This window comes from Electrophorus electricus, chromosome 1 (genome assembly GCF_041902795.1).
Source record: "Electrophorus electricus isolate QZ-2024a chromosome 1, ASM4190279v1, whole genome shotgun sequence".
In the NCBI taxonomy this organism is placed as follows: domain Eukaryota; kingdom Metazoa; phylum Chordata; class Actinopteri; order Gymnotiformes; family Gymnotidae; genus Electrophorus; species Electrophorus electricus.
In genome coordinates, this window is record NC_137497.1 from 4,566,221 (window position 1) to 4,584,853 (window position 18,633).

The 18,633-nt window shown below is 51.9% G+C and overlaps 2 protein-coding genes and 1 non-coding gene across 9 annotated transcripts in view; all 3 read right to left on the reverse strand.

The window, feature by feature from the left end:
• Positions 1-11,136, reverse strand: part of golga3 (golgin A3) — a 16,448-nt gene extending 5,312 nt beyond the window's left edge. For 3 of the 7 annotated variants that reach the window (XM_081706407.1, XM_035526140.2, XM_035526136.2), the window contains exons 1-16: positions 11,071-11,130; positions 10,286-10,544; positions 8,235-8,474; positions 7,200-7,312; positions 6,017-6,672; positions 5,779-5,890; positions 5,353-5,659; positions 5,026-5,228; positions 4,634-4,771; positions 4,286-4,447; positions 3,355-3,723; positions 3,195-3,272; positions 2,812-3,075; positions 845-939; positions 541-757; positions 1-80 (exon numbers count right to left, since the gene is read on the reverse strand). The exon at positions 1-80 is cut by the window's left edge and continues 64 nt beyond it. In XM_081706407.1, the coding sequence (XP_081562533.1) occupies positions 1-80; positions 541-757; positions 845-939; positions 2,812-3,075; positions 3,195-3,272; positions 3,355-3,723; positions 4,286-4,447; positions 4,634-4,771; positions 5,026-5,228; positions 5,353-5,659; positions 5,779-5,890; positions 6,017-6,672; positions 7,200-7,312; positions 8,235-8,474; positions 10,286-10,451 (3,200 nt within the window). In that variant the 5' untranslated portion in view covers positions 10,452-10,544; positions 11,071-11,130. Of the gene's footprint in view, positions 81-540; positions 758-844; positions 940-2,811; positions 3,076-3,194; positions 3,273-3,354; positions 3,724-4,285; positions 4,448-4,633; positions 4,772-5,025; positions 5,229-5,352; positions 5,660-5,778; positions 5,891-6,016; positions 6,673-7,199; positions 7,313-8,234; positions 8,475-10,285; positions 10,610-11,070 lie in introns of all 7 variants that reach the window. The other 4 variants (XM_035526137.2, XM_035526141.2, XM_081706305.1 and 1 more) reach the window with 4 other exon arrangements.
• A 735-nt stretch (positions 11,137-11,871) lies between these two features.
• ranbp1 (RAN binding protein 1) lies at positions 11,872-16,995 on the reverse strand. The gene is made up of 6 exons (XM_027025178.3): positions 16,839-16,995; positions 15,542-15,678; positions 14,827-14,984; positions 14,099-14,227; positions 13,782-13,844; positions 11,872-13,206 (listed from the first exon to the last, which is right to left on the reverse strand). The coding sequence occupies exons 1-6, from the start codon at positions 16,851-16,853 to the stop codon at positions 13,091-13,093; spliced, it is 618 nt and encodes a 205-aa protein (XP_026880979.1). The 5' UTR covers positions 16,854-16,995; the 3' UTR covers positions 11,872-13,090.
• LOC113586804 (small nucleolar RNA SNORA77) lies at positions 13,606-13,737 on the reverse strand. The gene has a single exon (XR_003411658.2). It is a non-coding gene; the product is annotated as a small nucleolar RNA SNORA77 (small nucleolar RNA).
• Positions 16,996-18,633: the final 1,638 nt, after the last annotated feature.

An 18,633-nucleotide genomic window follows, 5' to 3' on the forward strand; every position in this document is an offset into this window, starting at 1 on the left:
ACCTCCTGGAGCTCCTTCTCCAGCAGGGCTTTGCTCTGGAGAACCGACTGGAGCTCGGCCCGCAGAGTCTCCACCTTCGCCTGGGAACGTGAGCGCGTACACACACACGTTAACTGACGCAAAGCACGCACTAGAACATCAGCACCGCTGGGATGCTGATGGACTGTGCGCCATTATCGTATTAATTATAGTCCCCATTTTAAAGCAAACTCACATGCTCACTTCCCTAGTGACTTACTTTCCATGTTAGTAATCCTAACACTAGTACATCAGATTTGAGTCTAACACCAAGAATGCCATGCTTGAACCGGTAATCTAGAAGGTAATACAGAACCTTTAATCTAGAATGGTAATTCTGCACATATGCATGCCACACCCAGTCCACCCTCTCTCCTACACACCTGACCAGTCACCTGACCCATCACTTACTGCAGCTCCCCCTAGTGATCAAAAGTGATATTTACACACACCTACAAAGAAACACCACACGTAATGGTGGCTCCCACGTTTGTGTTTAGTGTGTGTGGGCACAGTGTTTACCTGCAAGGCCTGACTGTTGCTCCCTGTGTCCACCTGTGCTCGGAGTTTGACTAGTTCTGCCTCGGCGGTCTCCTTCTCGGTGAGTGCCTCCTGGAGGCGGCGGCTCAGAATGCCCACGGCACTCTCGTACGCCTTGTGCTTGGTCTTCAGCTCCTTCTGCGCGCTTGTTAGGTCAGTCCCCAGCCGCTTCACCCGGACCTTCTGCTCCGAGATCGCCCTGGCCATGAGGACAAAGCAAGGGTGGGTGGGTGGGTGGATGGATGGGTGAATGAACTGATAGGTGGGTGGAGATCATGTGACTCACTTCCCGGCCTCTGCCTGCATCTGCTCCACCCTCTTCCTCAGGACCTCGTTCTCCTCTGTCACAGCTGAGAGCTGACTCTGGTCAAACTGTAGGGACTGGACATACACCAGCGCGCACATACACAGTGACACACAGTCAGAAGCGCAGTCTGATTGAGTGGGTGGATGTTCGCATGTGCGCGTGTAACTGTGTGTTGTAACTGTGTCCAGTTGGTCTGTGTGTATGTGTGCACAGCTGTGTGTCCAGATGGTCTGTGTGTGTTGGTGCGTGCACCCGCGCAGCTTTGTGTCCAGTTGGTCTCTGTGCGTGCGCGCGCGTGTAGCTCTGTGTCCACTTGGGGGGTGTGTGTGTGCGCACGCGTGTAGCTGTGTGTCCAGTTGGGGGGTGTGTCTGTGCGCGCGCGCGCGTAGCTGTGTGTCCAGTTGGGGTGTGTGTGTGTGTGTGTGTGTGTGTGTGTGTGCGCGGGTGTAGCTGTGTGTCCAGTTGGGGGGTGTAGCTGTGTGTCCAGTTGGGGGGTGTAGCTGTGTGTCCAGTTGGGCGGTGGGTGTGTGTGTGTGCGCGCGCGTGTAGCTGTGTGTCCAGTTGGGGGGTGGGTGTGTGTGTGTGCGCGCGCGCGCGTGTAGCTGTGTGTCCAGTTGGGGGGTGGGTGTGTGTGTGTGTGTGTGTGTGTGTGCGCGCGGGTGTAGCTGTGTGTCCAGTTGGGGGGTGTAGCTGTGTGTCCAGTTGGGGGGTGGGTGTGTGTGTGCGCGCGCGCGTGTAGCTGTGTGTCCAGTTGGGGGGTGGGTGTGTGTGTGCGCGCGCGCGTGTAGCTGTGTGTCCAGTTGGGGGGTGGGTGTGTGTGTGTGCGCGCGCGCGCGTGTAGCTGTGTGTCCAGTTGGGGGGTGGGTGTGTGTGTGCGCGCGCGCGTGTAGCTGTGTGTCCAGTTGGGGGGTGGGTGTGTGTGTGCGCGCGCGCGTGTAGCTGTGTGTCCAGTTGGGGGGTGGGTGTGTGTGTGCGCGCGCGCGTGTAGCTGTGTGTCCAGTTGGGGGGTGGGTGTGTGTGTGCGCGCGCGCGTGTAGCTGTGTGTCCAGTTGGGGGGTGGGTGTGTGTGCGGGCGCGCGCGTGTAGCTGTGTGTCCAGTTGGGGGGTGGGTGTGTGTGCGTGCGCGCACGCGTGTAGCTGTGTGTCCAGTTGGGGGGTGGGTGTGTGTGCGTGCGCGCACGCGTGTAGCTGTGTGTCCAGTTGGGGGGTGGGTGTGTGTGCGTGCGCGCACGCGTGTAGCTGTGTGTCCAGTTGGGGGGTGGGTGTGTGTGCGTGCGCGCACGCGTGTAGCTGTGTGTCCAGTTGGGGGGTGGGTGTGTGTGCGTGCGCGCACGCGTGTAGCTGTGTGTCCAGTTGGGGGGTGGGTGTGTGTGCGTGCGCGCACGCGTGTAGCTGTGTGTCCAGTTGGGGGGTGGGTGTGTGTGCGTGCGCGCACGCGTGTAGCTGTGTGTCCAGTTGGGGGGTGGGTGTGTGTGCGTGTGCGCGCGCGCGCATGTGTAGCTGTGTGTCCAGTTGGGGGGTGTGTGTGTGTGTGTGTGTGTGTGTGTGCGCACGCGTGTAGCTGTGTGTCCAGTTGGGGCGTGTAGCTGTGTGTCCAGTTGGGGGGTGGGTGTGTGTGTGTGCGCGCACGCGTGTAGCTGTGTGTCCAGTTGGGGGGTGGGTGTGTGTGTGGGCGCGCGTGTGTAGCTGTGTGTCCAGTTGGGGGGTGGGTGTGTGTGTGCGCGCACGCGTGTAGCTGTGTGTCCAGTTGGGGGGTGGGTGTGTGTGCGTGCGCGCATGTGTAGCTGTGTGTCCAATTGGGGGGTGTGTGTGTGTGCGCGCGTGCGTGTGTAGCTGTATGTCCAGTTGGGGGGTGTGTGTGTGTGCGCGCGTGCGTGTGTAGCTGTATGTCCAGTTGGGGGGTGTAGCTGTGTGTCCATTTGGGGGGTGTGTGTGTGTGTGTGTACCTGTAGCTGGGTGTCCAGTTGGTTTCTCTCCTCCTGGATGGACTGCAGGTGATTTTCCAGACTGCTCATCTGCTGCTGCACTCTCTCCACCTCCTGTAGGAGGTGCTGCTGTTCCTGCTCGGCACTCTTCTTCTCCCCCTCCACCCGCAGGACCTCCTCCTTCAGCTCCTTTACCTCCACTGCCAGGCGCTTCTTCGAAGCCTTCAGCTCAGAGATCAGCTGCTCCTTAGAGCTGGCGTCACGCCTGTACGCCTCCACCATCACCTGCAGGGGGGTGAAAGAGCTCCCCTTAGACCTGACTCTGCGTTTTAGTATTGAAGGACTCATACGAACTAGAAAAAGTGCAGGTGTGTGTGTGTGTGTGTGTGTGTGGGGACTCGCACCTTCTGCTGTGTCAACTGTTCCTTCAGTTTCTGAGCTTGTTTCTTCAAGGACACATTCTCTTGCTGGAAGGATTCAATCTAGAAGGTGAAACGGGAGAACCGTGACGTTCTGCGACCTCACTTCCCACCCCGCCCCTCCGACTTCCTGTCCAGGCCTCACCTGCGTGGCCTTCACCTGGACGTCCTGGCGGAGGCGGTCCAACGCGTCGGCGGTGGCCAGCGTTTCCTCCCCGAGCCGGCCGGCTCCGTCATCCAGCTGCTGCTTCTCCTCCCGAGCCGCCTGCAACGCCACCTCCAGGGCCGCCTTGCTGTCTCGCAGGCAGGCCAGCTCCTCGTCACGGGCGTCGGCGTTGGCCTGCGCTTCCCCTAGCTCCGCCCCCAGCTGATCCAGCCGCGCCTCCAGCACCTGTAGCGCCTGTTCCCGGGCCTGGAGCTCCTCGTGCGCCTCCGTCAACTGCTGCATCACGCCCACATGCTCGCGCTGGAAGGAGGCCAGCTGCCCGTCCTTCTGAGCCAGAGCCAGCTTCACCTGGGGGGGGAGAGTGGAGAGATCTGTAATCCTGCGAGAGGGCGTTTCTTCAACTCCACACCATCCTCACATGCCCTGGGTTACGGCTCGGTTCCAGCCAAACCAATCAGGGGCTCCGTGTGCCTGCTACGGCTGTCTGGTGTGACGTGAGAGAGCAAATCGCAGACCGCCTGGGGGTCTCCAAGGGAACACTGCTGTAGGACGGCGAACCGTCCAGCAGGGCTCTGCCCACTGATCAGGGTCTGAGCCCTGGTGCTGACCCATGGTCTCTGTAACTAAGGGCTAAATGGCCAGACTGATTCAGGAACAGTACTACAAAATCCTGTTTAAATATAAAGAGAGAGTTTGTATGATGGCAGCTGTCGGCTCACAATGAACTACGATGATTCTGTAAAAATCCGTGCTTACGGGATTGGCTATCGAATGAAAACGTTTATGTGCCCGTATGTCTGTCTGATCTAGCTGTCCTGTGATGTTTCTGTGTCTGATCTAGCTCTCCTGTGATGTTTCTGTGTCTGATCTAGCTTTCCTGTGATGTTTCTGTGTCTGATCGTGCGCGTACCTGATCCAGCTCCCTCTCTAGTGATGCCGTCATGTTGGCCACTTTAAGCAGCCTCTCTTGCTCCTCCTCAAACTCCTCCAGCTTGTGTTGCAGGTCTTCCTCCACCATTGTCTTCGCATCCTGGATCTGCTGGATAGCCGCTTCCTGCGTCAACATGTCTGCCTAGAGGCAGCCAGAGAGGAGGCGGCATCAAAGCATCATCCCGGGGTTACAGCAGGTGACCACCTCTTGACTGACCCCAGCAGGTGCTGCTTCAGCACTAGGACCTGATATCCTCCAATATACTGATAAAACAGTGAGAGAGAGAGAGTGAGAGAGAGAGCATGAGCGCAGTGCGTTCAGTCAGACCTCGATGCCCTGGAGCTGGACAGCGATGCGCTCCTTCTCCTTTATAGATCGGTGCTTGGTCTCCGACAGCTGCTGAGACAGCGTCACGTTCTCCAGCTTCAGGTTCTCCAGCATGCCAATCTGGCTCATCTGGCCTACCTGGGAGAAGAATAGATCTTAGAACAGCAGACAATCAAATGCAAACAAGCACTCATGAACGTACACGGGCCCCTCTGACACCAAAGCCCTGCCCCACCGCAGGACTAACCACAGTAACAACCACGATCACTGCAGGACTAACCACAGTAACAACCACGATCACTGCAGGACTAACCATAGACACTTCACCTGACCACCAGACCACCGCCTGTGGATCTGAGACAGACCGGCGTGACCCCAGCGGGCCTCCGTACCTGCATGTTGGCCATCTGGGTCTGCAGGCGCACGCGGGCCTCCTGAGCCAGGCTGAGCTGCTTCTGGTACCAGACACGCAGCTGCTGCAGCGACTGCACCTCTGCCTGTGACGTCTCCAGCCGCCTCTGGAGGGCGGCACGCTCAGCCTGCGCCTGCTGCACCTGCGCTTGGAGCCCATTCAGCTGCTGCCGCAGGTCACTCACTAACGCGCGCGCGCGCACACACACACACACACACACACACACACACACACACAAGTATATCCAACCCATGCCAACACACGTTCTCTAGCACAGTTAGCGTCGTGTAACCTTTAACCTCTTCACCTGTGCCGTCCTTGTTGGTCAGACTCTGCTGCATCTCCTCCACCCTTCCCATCAGCCTGCGGTACTGCTGCTCGGCGACCTGCAGGTCGTTGCCGAGCGATGCCAGGCCGGCGGTCTTGTCCTCCAGCTGAGTCTGGAGGTCGGCGACGGCACGCTCCAGGGTGGAGCGGTCGGCCCGCAGTGAGGACAGCTCCTCGGCCAGGGCTCCCTGCCGCTCGGCCCCGAGCCGCACCTCCTCCACCCGCACCTGCAGCTGCGCACTCACCGCCGCCAGCTCCGCCTGCAGCTCCGTCTTCTCCTGTAGGGCCTGTATGGGGGTCACAGGAACACAGTCAGGACTGACTTCGGATATCACCTACGTGTACTGAGTGAAAGAGACAGTGAACCGATTGGCCTCTGAGGAGAGAGACTTTAGTATAATCTCACCTGATTGGCCTCTGAGGAGAGAGACTCCACCTGTCCCTCCAATCTCATTTTCTCCTTCAGTACCTGCAGCATCTCATCATGGGTCCCCATCACTGAGCTTCCATATGACACACTACACACACAAACACACACACACACACGATCTTTTTGTTCACATTTGTTTGCACAAGTAAAGAAATGTCTAGTCAGCAATGTCAGGCAGTTCATCTAGGGTGGGGTGGTGCGTAAGGTGGTGCACCTGCTGGAAAAGCTGTCCCTGCGGCTGCGAGGCTCTGCCCCACCTCCCGCCTCCTGCTCCTGCTCCACCTCCACCTCCAACCGCTGCTCCTGGCTGGCAGCCTGCAGCACGTCGTGCAGCGAGGGGAACTGGCCCACCGCCCCCGCCGACGACACCCGGCCCTCCACCAGGTACACCGCGGACGCGTTGCTGTAGGTGGAGTTGTCGCTGTCGTTCCCGTCCAGCCGGAATCCCGGCTCGCTGCTGTCTGCCTCCGACGCGGTGTCCTTGAACACATGGTACGACTCCACCGGGCCGTCGGGCTCGGAGCAGACGCCGATTTCGGAAACTGTGGAGACAGAACTAACGGCAGACTGGAGCGAGCTAAAGGAGGCGCTCACGCCCGGCGTCTCTGAGCTGTTCCCGGACGGGTCCAGAGTCTTGTAGTCAGCCAGGGAATGGATCTTGCTCGGGCGGGCTGCTTTGGACTTGCGGTCTTTGGTGGGTGGAATTCCTAGGCTGCCGAGTTTGGGACCGCGGGGGACGCTGGTGCGCAGGAAGGAGTATTCCTTCGTCATGGCAACAGCATTGGCGCGTGGCAGACCCTCGGGGTGGAGCATGAGCTCAGGGTCCAGAGTGCTGAAGGGGCGGGACTTCGGTGAGGCCCGATAATGAGACTGAGGAGAGAGAGAGAGAGAGAGAGAGAGAGAGAGAGAGAGAGAGAGAGAGGATAAAACAAGAAAAATACATTTATACAGCGAAACAGAAAACTTTATTTCATTACACATGAGGATATGAGGGTGTAGGAGTCCAACATCACATCATCACCATAGACACGACGTGGCTGTCAAGCTTATTAAAACAGTCACGACTTTCTTTAATCAGTCACATAACAGAGCAGGTGTGGGAGGACGATCTGACATGCTGCTTAGGACCCAAACAAAAGGCACTGTGAGAAACGTCAGTGATGGATAATGTGTTCGACCTCGCAAAAGAAAACAGCTGAATTTAGTAATGATTCCAAAAAGGACTGAAATGCTCTGAAACCACGAATGGATTCACACATAAACGTTACATACTGGATACTTACAGGCTCTAAGCTTCACTTACAGGAAAATCTAACATGGCAGTATTAGCATGTAACGTATTAGCGACGTCAGCATGTTTCTTAGCAGCCTCAGCATGCTGGTTGCGTCCGGCTCACCCGCTCCTTCTGCCGCTGCACGCGGTACTGTTTCAGCTGCTCCTCCAAGCGCCGTCGCGCCTCCAGACGAATCTTCTCCTCATTCTCCATCTCCAGCGGTGGTTCGTTCGCCGCTACGCCCACACACACACACACACACACACACACACACACACTCAGCACCAGGTCCACAGTCTTTTACATACACACACACCTCCGACATCGTCAACCAAGCCAGCCAGGGTTAGCCGTTACGGTCCCTCCAGTATGTAATGGCCTAATTGAAAATGGTTTATGACGTAACAAGCCTTAACGAGACCTCAGAGGTTGTTGGCTCTAACGAGCCATAACGAGACCTCAGAGGTTGTTGGCTGTAACGAGACCCGTGAGGTTGTTGGCCATAACGAGACCTGAGAGGGGGCTTGTCTGACGATGCTGTTGCTTTGGTCAGTGGCAAGGCGCATGCAGCAGGGGCCTGAACCAGCATCCCGTGATCAGCCATTCCCACAAGAACCAGGTTAACGAAGCGTCACGTTCGTCGGGCACGTTAACGTGGCCTGGCTGGGGCGTCAGGGTTAGGGCAGCCAGGCGAGCAGTGCTCTGTTCATCTGCGGCCCGTGGGTCTGCACACAGACGGGACCGGCAGCGCTGCACTCTGACGGCCTACGCGAGGTCAACATGGAGTACTTCTGAGTGAACTCAGAAGCTGCTAAACACGGGCACATACTCCACGTTTAGCCGCGTTAACACACACTGCTCCCCAAAGGAGAAAACCCACCAGCAACACACACACACACACACGCATGCACAGACAGACTGTGCAGGGCAAGTTAGGGTAGAAGAAGGTCATGGCGACCTACTATCATCTCTGATAGCATCACCACGGAGGGGGGCAAAAGTAGGTTATAGAACGGGCAGTTAGCCTATCAAACCATCAAACCAGCCTAACGAGCCAATCTCAGCGGTTAAGACGCAGGCAGGCGAGAGGTGAGGGGAGTGGGGAAGGGGGGCCCAATCGGGGCGATACAGGGTGGTTACTCCGTATCGAGTGCTTACACAATTCTGTCTCCTGCATTGGCATACTTATTCTTAGTGACTGCAGTGTGTCACCCTTGTGAGCACAGCCCTCTGGCTTCGCTAGGCTGTCAGGGTTAGGGGCCACACCTGGGTCCCGTGGGGCGCTCAGGGGGGAGGCCGCAGGGCCGCCACCCGGGCTGGGAGCTGCCACTGTGGAGCTACCCGCTCCCACAGCTCCCTGAACCTCTCCGTTCTCCAGGGGCTCGCCTCGGAAGTGACCTGCAGGAGGGAAGAGACAAGTCACACCAGGGATTATATGATATGCATCATAAATTTTTCATATTCATATGTATATGTGTATGAGAGAGAGAAGGAGGGAGGGAGGTCCCTTCCAGGAGCACTTTGCTTGCACAGCTGATGAAGGACCTCTGTTCGAAATGTCCTGTGCTTCACAAATTTCGGAATGCGGTGTTAATATTAGATTTGCTTGCACAGCTGCTGAAGGACCTCTGACCGAAGTGCCCCGTTTCTACAGAAAAGTGGACCAAGTCTCACACACACACAGCACACTCAAACTGAAGTTTTAAAAAAATATATCAATCACGTCACCACCTGGATTTAACTAAGCAAATAGGTAAGAGCCTCCCATTGGATAATTACTGCATGGGTGATTATGTTTCACCTGGCAACACGTTATTTAACCCAGATTTACCCTGTTCCAGAGTGATGGGCGCATCAGGGTAAGAAGAGAGGCGGCTGAAGTGATGCACCCATCTTACCTAGTGCCTACTGTACAAGCCTGTGGGGGCAGTGCTATGATCTGACCAATCTGCTGCAGTTGGTCAGGTCTAGGTTCAGCAACGTTATGTGCCCAAAGAATGAGGTCAGCTGACTACCTGAATATACTGAACGACCAGGTTATTTCAAGATGACAATGCCAGGATTCATCATGCTCAGATTGTGAAAGAGTGGTTCAGGGAGCATGAGACATCATTTTCACACATGGACTGACCACCACAGAGTCCAAACCAGAACCCCATTGAGAATGTTTGGGATGTGCTGGAGAAGACTTTGCACAGTGGTCCAAATCTCCCATCATCAATACAAGATCTTGGGGGAAAAATTGATGCAACCCTGGACAGAAATAAATGTGACATTGCAGAAGCTCGTGGAAAGGATGCCACAGCGAATGCGTTCCATAATCAAAGCTAAAGGCGGTCCAACTAAATATTAGTGTGTGACCTTTTCATTGGCCAGGCAGTGTGTGTGTGTAAAATGTTTATATACACACACACTACGTGTACTATATATATATTTGTGTTTATAATATAATGTATACACATTTACACACACGCACAGTTTTCAAAGAGGAAAAAGTTGGCTCTATCTGCTAAATTAGTATTAGATTAGTACAGCTTGCTAACATTTTTATCCTTGTTATTGTTCATTTTAAAAAGGTCCCCCATTCCACGTTCCCAAAACTACTGACGATACGATAAGATAAGAACACTGCAACATAAGTGATAATCAAACACGACCAGCCCTAAAGCATCCCAGCGACTGTGCGTTGTTATTCCTGGGCGGTTATGTTCAACAAGAGTGTGGTGTGTCTGGCAGCGGGGTGAGCACTTGGAGATTAGATCCGTGATGAAGGTTCCCTGACGCTGTGAAAAGTTCTTTTATTTGGCTGTGTCATATTTGGCTACTTCTATCAAACAAACACCACATTCAAAAACATTTCTGGAACACAGTTATCAATATGAGCATTTTCTGTTAAGATTGCTACTTTTCCAGTTAAGCACAGGGAGGTCGGAGTGTTGAGTCTGACACAGAAGATACAGCCTTGCATAACTGAGCCGTTTAAACGCACTATGATCAAAACACTTCACCCCTCTGAAACCTCACTTTCTGTGGTCTTGATAAAAGTCCAACAGCCTAACCAATTTGGAAAGTCATCTTCCCTAGAGCCAGCTCTCCGACCTTCTACAGCGGCTGCCATAAGCAGGACACCTGGAGAGAGTCTCAGACTGGCCAATGACCCTCACCATTCGGCTGAAACGTGCATTTAACCGAGACCGGTTCACACTCACCGTTGGGAACTTTATTAGCAGACGGGGAGCGTTCCGGTTCTTCCGGTTCGTGAGACGTCATGGCATGTGGGAGCAGGTGTTGAGCGGGCTGAGTAGGCTGTGGGGCCGCTCTGGGCTGGGGATGACTGGGCTGGGTCCATTCTGCTTCACTAGCTCCGTTTTCCATCCTGGAGTGAAGGTGAAGATGTCCATGGACAGGGTCAGAGCCTCCTAGCGCACCGAGCTCACGGAACCTCTCCAGTTCCCTGCGTGTGGAAACCTGCCATGATATTTCATTAACGTTCCACTCTCTTCACCATTTCACACATATGAATCGTTAGGGCTCTAGGACAGAGAGAAGATATAGGAATACATTTTCTCACTACGGTGATCGACACCACCAGAACAAGCAGCATCGATGAATTAGATTATCTAACCACCTAGCTGCTAATCGTTAGTTTTCGAGTGATATGAGGCCACGATGAGTGGCGTTAAACTATGTTAAATCAAACTCGAAGACCACATCTGTGTGTGGACACCTGTGTAAAACACACCAGGGCGATAAATGTGTCATGTTTGGTCTAATGCGTTAACGTGATTAGCTGGCACAGAAAACTCCTGATCCGTGTTAGCATTAGCCACGGAGCTAGGCTGGCTAGCTAGAACATCTCACGACGGAAAACACACCTGTGCCCAACACTCCACCAACCTGTTACCAACCTGTCTACTCTATAACAACCAAACAAAAATGTGTAGTGCGCGATTTACAAACGACTGTCAGCAGACGGAAGCTTTTAAACACCAACCTCCGAATCGTCGTCCTCCCTGCTCGAACTACGTGGCTGTTTGGGTTCCGTCACTTTCAATGTCCGACTGAGAGCATCATGTTAGCACACAAAAGTTCCACGTAGGCGTGCAATGCTGATAGAGCTACATAAATTTACGCATCTATGTAATGGACATATGTGACCACGGGGAAGCGAATGATTGTAAAAACAGACACTTAAATAATGAAATTATAGAGATATATATGCTTATGTACATATTTATTAACTGTATTTCACACCACTGCATATTTCCATTGTTTAATCTGAGCATTGAAAATAAGTATCTTATTAAGCTTGCGTTTCCATTTTCGTGCTTCCATATCTTACTTTGATCATATGCAATTATTAGATAAGGTTATAGTACAGTCAAGTTTTATTCAATTATTGTGCCTCACCCAGACTGGTCCCTTTCAGTATCTCTAGCAAATGGTAAATACATAAATAATCACTATAGCTTTAGGGTATTGTAGTGTTTACACAAAAGAATGCCAAACTTGCATTCAGATAGACATGAGCACATTTAGTAAAAATAACTGCCAACATTCAGCAAACAAAGAAAGTACCTCTAACAGTTAATCCATTAACAAGACTTCTAATGTAGTGTGTGTGTGTTTATTGTTTCCAGGGATGAAAGACCACAACCATCAGAGCAGTGTTTGTGATATAACATATTCCAGTACTGTGACAAGTGTTTGGAAACATTCACCCACAAGCAGTAAGATACATTCAGCTAACATTAACAGCACTGTCATGCTTCCAAAACAGACACCAGTGAGGGGATGAAGGGTAAAGCATTGTCTTTTAATTTGGTTCTCTTCACAACCCTTAAACAATGTGCATAACATGTTACCACTATAAAAGGTGAGATTTCCTCCCGTTAGTCGCGGAGGCGCCAGCGCGAGTCAGTAGGTCCGCTTCCGTCCATCACGAGCTCACAGAAGCAGGGGAATGCAAGATAAAAGTCTACGAGGTGAGTTAGTAATAAAAAAATAAAAATAAAAATAAAGTTTTGAAAATGTTCATATATGGAGTTGGCGACGGCTGGGGCCCACCAAGAGATCCCAGTAAGAGACCGCACCCGAGCCAGCTTCCCTCCATCAGCACCCTGCAGCCTCGGTCACTGCTCTCACACCCCAGATGCCCTCTCGCAACAGGGTGGCGGGAGCTCTGCCTAGTGCAAAGACCGGAAGTCACTTTACCCCCAACAGATCCAATACTCTGAAATGAAAAACTGAGGCTAAAGCCTGCAGGGAGGCCTTTAAGACAAGCTACTGCACATTAGCTGAACGCCAACACAAAGTCCGTCTGAGTTTCTTCTACAGCTGGAAGCTGAGTGTTAGCCCGTGAGCAATGGAGCACATCACACTCCAGCAGACATGCTGACTTTATTATCCTGGTTCTCAGTCAAACAAGCAGCCCAGTTTCGGTTTGGCAGGATTTATTTAACGAGTTCCTTCAGTGGCAGATCTAATGCACCTCAGCCTTCCATCACTCTTTAATCCCCAAACACAAAACGCGCCCTTCCCCCCAGCCTCCGCTGTACCTTCTCTCCGTTAGATCTGAGCCACGTGTGTACGCCTACCACTCACCCCCCACTACCTTAGAGTACAAAAGAAAAACAAAAAACAAGAAGAGGGGGAGAAAAAAAAAAAGGTTACCCAATGTGGGACTAGACCAAGAACACAGGCATCGTCTGAGAGCGGTTCTGAGCAGGTCCCCACACACGCACAGGGACCCGCTGAGGAGCAGGGCGAGGGGGCAACTGAGAGGGGCACCTGCCTGCCTGTGTGGGTGGGGCAAGGATCTTAATAGCAAAATGAACACTTCAAGAGTGGCACCAGGGATTTGTGATGTGAGATGTCAGGAGGCAAACGAATGCAAAAGAAATTATATATAACAAAAGTTAAAAAAAAAAAGTGTCCAAATGTAAATTTTTAGAGTCTATTGTAGAAAAGGGAGAAGTGTTGCAGGTCAGAGAGAGGTGCAGGTATTCCCGCCTTCATTTCTCCTCTGCTTTCTCCTTCTCCTCCTTCGGTTTCTGCGTCTCCTCTGAGCTTTCGGGCTTGTCTTTTACAGAGAGATCCTCCAGCTTCTCAGCCACTTGGTCAGCGTTACCTGTCCCCCCCCCCCCCCACACACACACACACACACACACACGCCATCACTACATAGGCACAAGCCCTGGTGCTAAAGACAGAGGAAGGTTAACGCTCTGAACAGGACCAGCTGACTGGCGTGGGCAGTGCACATCGGTGTTTCACTACAACAGCAGGCTCTCGGCAGAAGAGTTGAAGCAGTGGCTGGCTAAACAGGCAGCAGTGGAGAGCCTCTCTCCTCACACACCACAGCTCTCTCTTAGGAAATGCTGGGTAATTATTAAATAATCAGATTATTTCATTTGACTAAAAGTAAATAAATCTATATAAGGAGAGGAGCAGAGCTGAAAACAGCTGGAGTTTGACCTGTAAGCGTGTACACAAATGCGTCTCTGCTTTTCCCTAGATGCCCCTCATTAACGATGTAGCGGAATACGCAGCACCTCGCCAGCAGGAGGGGCTAGCGAGCAGCATACGACCCCGCGAGCTGCTGTAGCAGACGGAAAAAGTTTGGGGACGTTGGAGACGGCCCGAAACAGAGTGAGTCTGCGGCAGGACAGTGCAAGGGGGCGGGGGGTGGGCGTTTCACCTCACCTTCCAGAGTTTTCCGCACTTCCTCTTTGCATTCATCAAACTTCAACTTAAACTTCTGTGCATCTGCAAAAAAAAAGGGGAAATAAAACGGCCATGAACGCCGGCGGCCAACAGAGAAGCAGTCCGTCAGTCCAGCCCGCATTTTAAACACGAGCTTTAACACGGACCACCAGGGATACTGAAACCAGCCTCCAATTTCCCCAACAATCAAGGTGATTGCATGCAGTACTGAATGGCCAAAGATAAAACCCACCCACAAGGTATCCCTGTTGGGCACCACGCTAATCTGCGTTAGGGCCCGTGGGTCATGTACTCACTCTCAGCGTTGAGGAAGCGGATGGCCAGCAGCTCTGGTTTGGGCTCTTCATCAGCAAAGTCAGCATGCGTGTTCCACACCCAGGCCCTGTCACTGCCTGCATTCGGCTTCAGCTCCATCAAGGGCATGACTACACACACACACACACACACACAGTTCTCCCCTGAAATCCATGTCTGGCATGCTTGTTTTAGGTCTGTACTTAAATACTGGTAAACTATATAAAACCCACAACAAAATCGAAAATTACATAAGGACAAAGGGAAATAAATAGAAAAGAACAGATACCTATAAAACAGTGAGAAAAACCAATTTAAATAACAGAAGGCTATTTCTAAGGAATGAGACTAACTCTGATTAATGATTGTACTGTCCAGGGAACATTCCATGACAAGAACCCCAAAACACCTTTTAAAAGAGCCACAGGTGAGCCGAGTCCTCCCTTTAAAATGCTGAGTCATGGAAAGACACGGGTCATGTCATCTGCAAAAAGGCATGACTACTTAAGTTCTTTATGGCACTTTTAAGACCTGTGGCTAACATGGCATTATTCACTGCAGCTTTTAAAGGGCCTCGATAAGGCTGTTGAGCAAAACATCCTGTTTATGGCATTAAAAAAAATGTCTCAGCTTCCTTAGCACCCCTTTAAAAGACCAGCGAATTCTGGGGAGTCTCAGAGGCCAGGTTAGCTGACAGCATCTTTAATGTGGTGGTGTGGGCAGGACTCACTGTGGTGATTGGCGCAGATCTTGAGCGTGCGGTCCCTGCGCATGAGCAGGCGAATGGAGCCCTTCTCTTTGTGGCGGAGCAGCTTGACGTCGCCCGTGCCACGCTCCTTCCACTCCGGCGGGTCGTTCTCGCTCGCAAACCGGTACAGCTTTGCCCGCCTGCACACACACACACACACACACAGTCACGCTGGCACGAGCGCAGAGTTGAAGGAGAGCTGCATGCCTCCTCCACAATGGCATTTCTGCCTCAGTTTCACATCACTGCATGATAGACAAGAACAATGATTTTAATTCAGTCAGAACTGCAGTAGGTAACCTGCAATTTCATATTCTAACAGTCTGATCAAAGCCAAAAAGCAGCAGAGCGCGCGTGTGGTTAAAAGGAGACAGTTCATGTTTGTTTCCAGCAGCACATCAACATTTATGATTAGTTTCCCCATTAATTCATTAACCAAAAGCAGCCCAACTGCTGCTGCAGCCAATCGGCATGCTGCTCTGGATGACTTATCTCCTACAGAGTTCAGCGCCGACCTTTATCTGATACGCTGAAGACCAAAGCCTCCTTAGTAGCTACACTGGCGCCTGAGAAATTTGCCCTGTGACTCTGCAGGACGGCAGATGTTCTGGAGCAACTTGGGGCCCAAGACGCATGCTTTACAGCGCAGCTCCAACAGCTGGCGGCTGGGGTCGAACCCACGTGGCGCTTCGCTCACATTTTGAACAGCTCCTCCTCGTCCTCCTCCAGGGTTTTAACCTCGCGCTCAGGCAGCGACACGATGGGCTCAAAGTGGGGGTCATGGTTCGAGTCGTCCACATTGTCCGTGGACGTTTCGTGGTCATCTTGCGTGTCCTTGACGAAGAGAAAGATCAGAACAGTGGTTTCAGACCAAGCTCCCTCAGCCTCCCAAATCCAGAGGTGTCGCTGATGACAATCAACACAATGACCTGTATTCACAAACCTAGGATTCCAAGATGTTTTGCGAAAACTCTAATGACTGTGCTACTATAGCTGATGGGCTGTTCCCCTGCTGAGACTTGAAACGCGTCCTCTGGAGCGCTCCCTTTGTTTGCGACTCGCTGTGACACGGTCCCGCTGGTGCAGCACCGCAACACGCTCAGGAACGAGCACGGCCGGTTACAAAGGGACTGAGAACTAGCCGCCGTTCAAACCGCTTCCCTTGGCCAGGTGACACCGCAACAGCGACGGACAATTCCGAGTTTTGCTTTTCAACACTTAAAGTAGCTGTCGATCAGTCTAGCGAACAGCTAGTCGGCGCCGTGAAGGCGTGCGAGCCCGTTAGCTGCTAGGCTAGGCTAGCTAACGCCGGCCTAGTCACGGCTGGCGGCTAAATGTCCGTGTTCACACATCCCGTCGACGTTATCCCCGTGAAAACGAAGCTCTTCGTAAACACACGGGCCTAACACCCAGTTGTGTGTGTGAGGACACTTAAATGGCCGCTAACGGTTTAATAAAACCCAGCTAACGCTCGCATTAGCGCCATGGCAACCCCAGAACCCCGGAACTAACGAGCTAAACGCCTAGCTTTGCTCCATTAACGTCAAGAACAAGCATTTATGTGATTTCAAAGTCTGGTTTAAACCCTCCAAGAGACATTAAACATCATTTTATTCAGACGCCATTTGACTAATATTTGGCGGGAAACACGCGAAATAAGATCCCGTGAGCTAGCTAACGGACAGTAGCGGAACTGGCGGCAAGGTGGACAACACCAGGTCTGTCCTGCACTAAATTAGTGCCTCCACAAACCCGCTTGTGGCGAGATATGTCGAGTTAAAGTACTGCGGCTAAAATAAAATCATACACGCAACTCTCCCGCGGCTACTTTAAAATAAACACACAACCCAGCAGCCTCACGCCGGCTTTTAAATTCCCCCATCACAATCTTGTCTAATACGGACCTAAGGCTCCGAAACATCACCCTCCCGCTCAAAAATGACCGTGTTCTATGATTAAAAATAAACGATTACACACTGAAACAACCCTCTTACCTTCGGATCTGCCATGGCGTGCTAGATGTTTGAAGATTGCAGAGTTTCGTCGCTTTGATTCCCCTGCGGTGAGCGAGACTCGGGCTACTTTCGCGCGCCTAACCGGGGAGCCGTGCCGATGACGTCACCTCCCTCGGCCGCGTTCGTGTTCGTCAAATCAGCGCAAATCAGCGCAACGCTGCTCGTCCATAGCTTTGGATTTTATTTAAAAAGCATCGTTACAAGATGGGCTTAGCGTGTGGTGTCTAACACAAACGTAAAGACCAGCAGCACTCCTTTTAATTTATTTATACATAATTATTATGAAATTACTTGGGATCGCTCTGATTACTCAGAAGTAGCGCTCTCAGAGGTCATTGAGTACACAGGGGGGGCAAACTCCCCCCACTCACTGAATGAACTGCTAAAGGGGTAGAAGGACTGAGAGAAGACGGATAGAGGAATGGATGGATGGATGATATCGTCCGTAGCCATTTTGTTTACTCCTAGTGCCCTAGGCGGCTCACAGCATGAGATTGCATAATCTCTCTTTGTGGTTATCTGCACCGTAATGTTGCAAGACAACCACGAGGGGGCGCCCCGGAGCGCCCAGAGATGCGTCGAGGTAAATGTGGACAGACTAGAAAAACTGGTGCTTCATGCTGCTCCCCGGCCTTATACAAGCTCAGGGGAAATGAAATGAGCTGTTTTCAGGTCAGTCTGACAGAACCGTGGCCAGCAGCTGTCCTGAGGAGCAAGAGTGAAATTGGCTCCCTGGCTGCAGGTTTTAATGGCATTTACTTTCCAGCTGTAATGTACAAGAGGCAGAGCTCAGGAGCAATACTACACACAGTGCTCATTTTCCTCTCTGCTCCCTACCGAAGAAGAAACCAAACCAGAATATACATCACATTCCCCCTGGAACAGAAAGTGCATGTGTGCAGTGAAAAAAATTGTTTAAAAATGTGCTTCACACACCAAGAAACAACCACTTATTACAGTGCAATTTAACAAGTTATATGAGCTAAATGATATTTGCTGTTAACTGGGTGAGTCAGTATGCATCTCCTGTATTCAGGTCACTTCCTGCCTTCGCGTGTGTGGATTATACATCGTGTGCCTGTCAGGGCTTATGGGGACGGCCCTGGCCCCGAGTGCGTCGACACAACACGGCTGTCACGGGGAAAGCTCGAGCCATTCAATGCGGGGTGTTGCCCTCCACCGCCTGCTTCTAACGGACAGATGAGCACCAGAGCAGGACCTGTGTGTGTGTGTGTGTGTAGACCCAGCAAACTGCATTATTTAACAGTCCCCATGGGACACATTTTTAACTCCTCATCAGTACTGGATAATGCATAAAGAGAAGCAGGCTTACTTAGAAAGCAGTGAGACCTTTATACTGGGCTCAGCTAGCGCACACACAGTCCGACTGGGAAGCTACCCATTCAGTACACGTACACACACACAGAGAGAGAGAGAGAAAACCTCACTGCGTCGCATGTGCGACTCTCAAGACTTTGAATACCTGGAGCTCCTGCCAGCGGAAAATGTGTCATCACCTAAAACTCTTACAAGCACGAATTAGACAGCAGACATCAAATTGCACCCGCAAGTCGCAGAGTTTATTTGTCTTTAAAATATATATATTTATATATATCTATATACACACACACACACATTTTCTTATTTTAAATACCCCAAAAACCTCCCACCCTCCCTTTCAAAATTCCTGCTCCTCACATCATCCCTCCAGCTGTGCAGCATATTGCTTTTTTTTCCCTGTTCTTTTTGCCCATTTTTATTTTTTATTTTTATT

Excerpts from the sequence above, each read along its gene's own strand:
- ranbp1 (XM_027025178.3), bottom strand. Across the intron at positions 14,228-14,826 it reads GATCTGCGCCAATCACCACA|TCATGCCCTTGATGGAGCTG; the intron begins GTGAGTCCTGCC and ends GTGTGTGTGTAG. Across the intron at positions 13,845-14,098 it reads CCGCTTCCTCAACGCTGAGA|ATGCACAGAAGTTTAAGTTG; the intron begins GTGAGTACATGA and ends TTTTTTTTGCAG.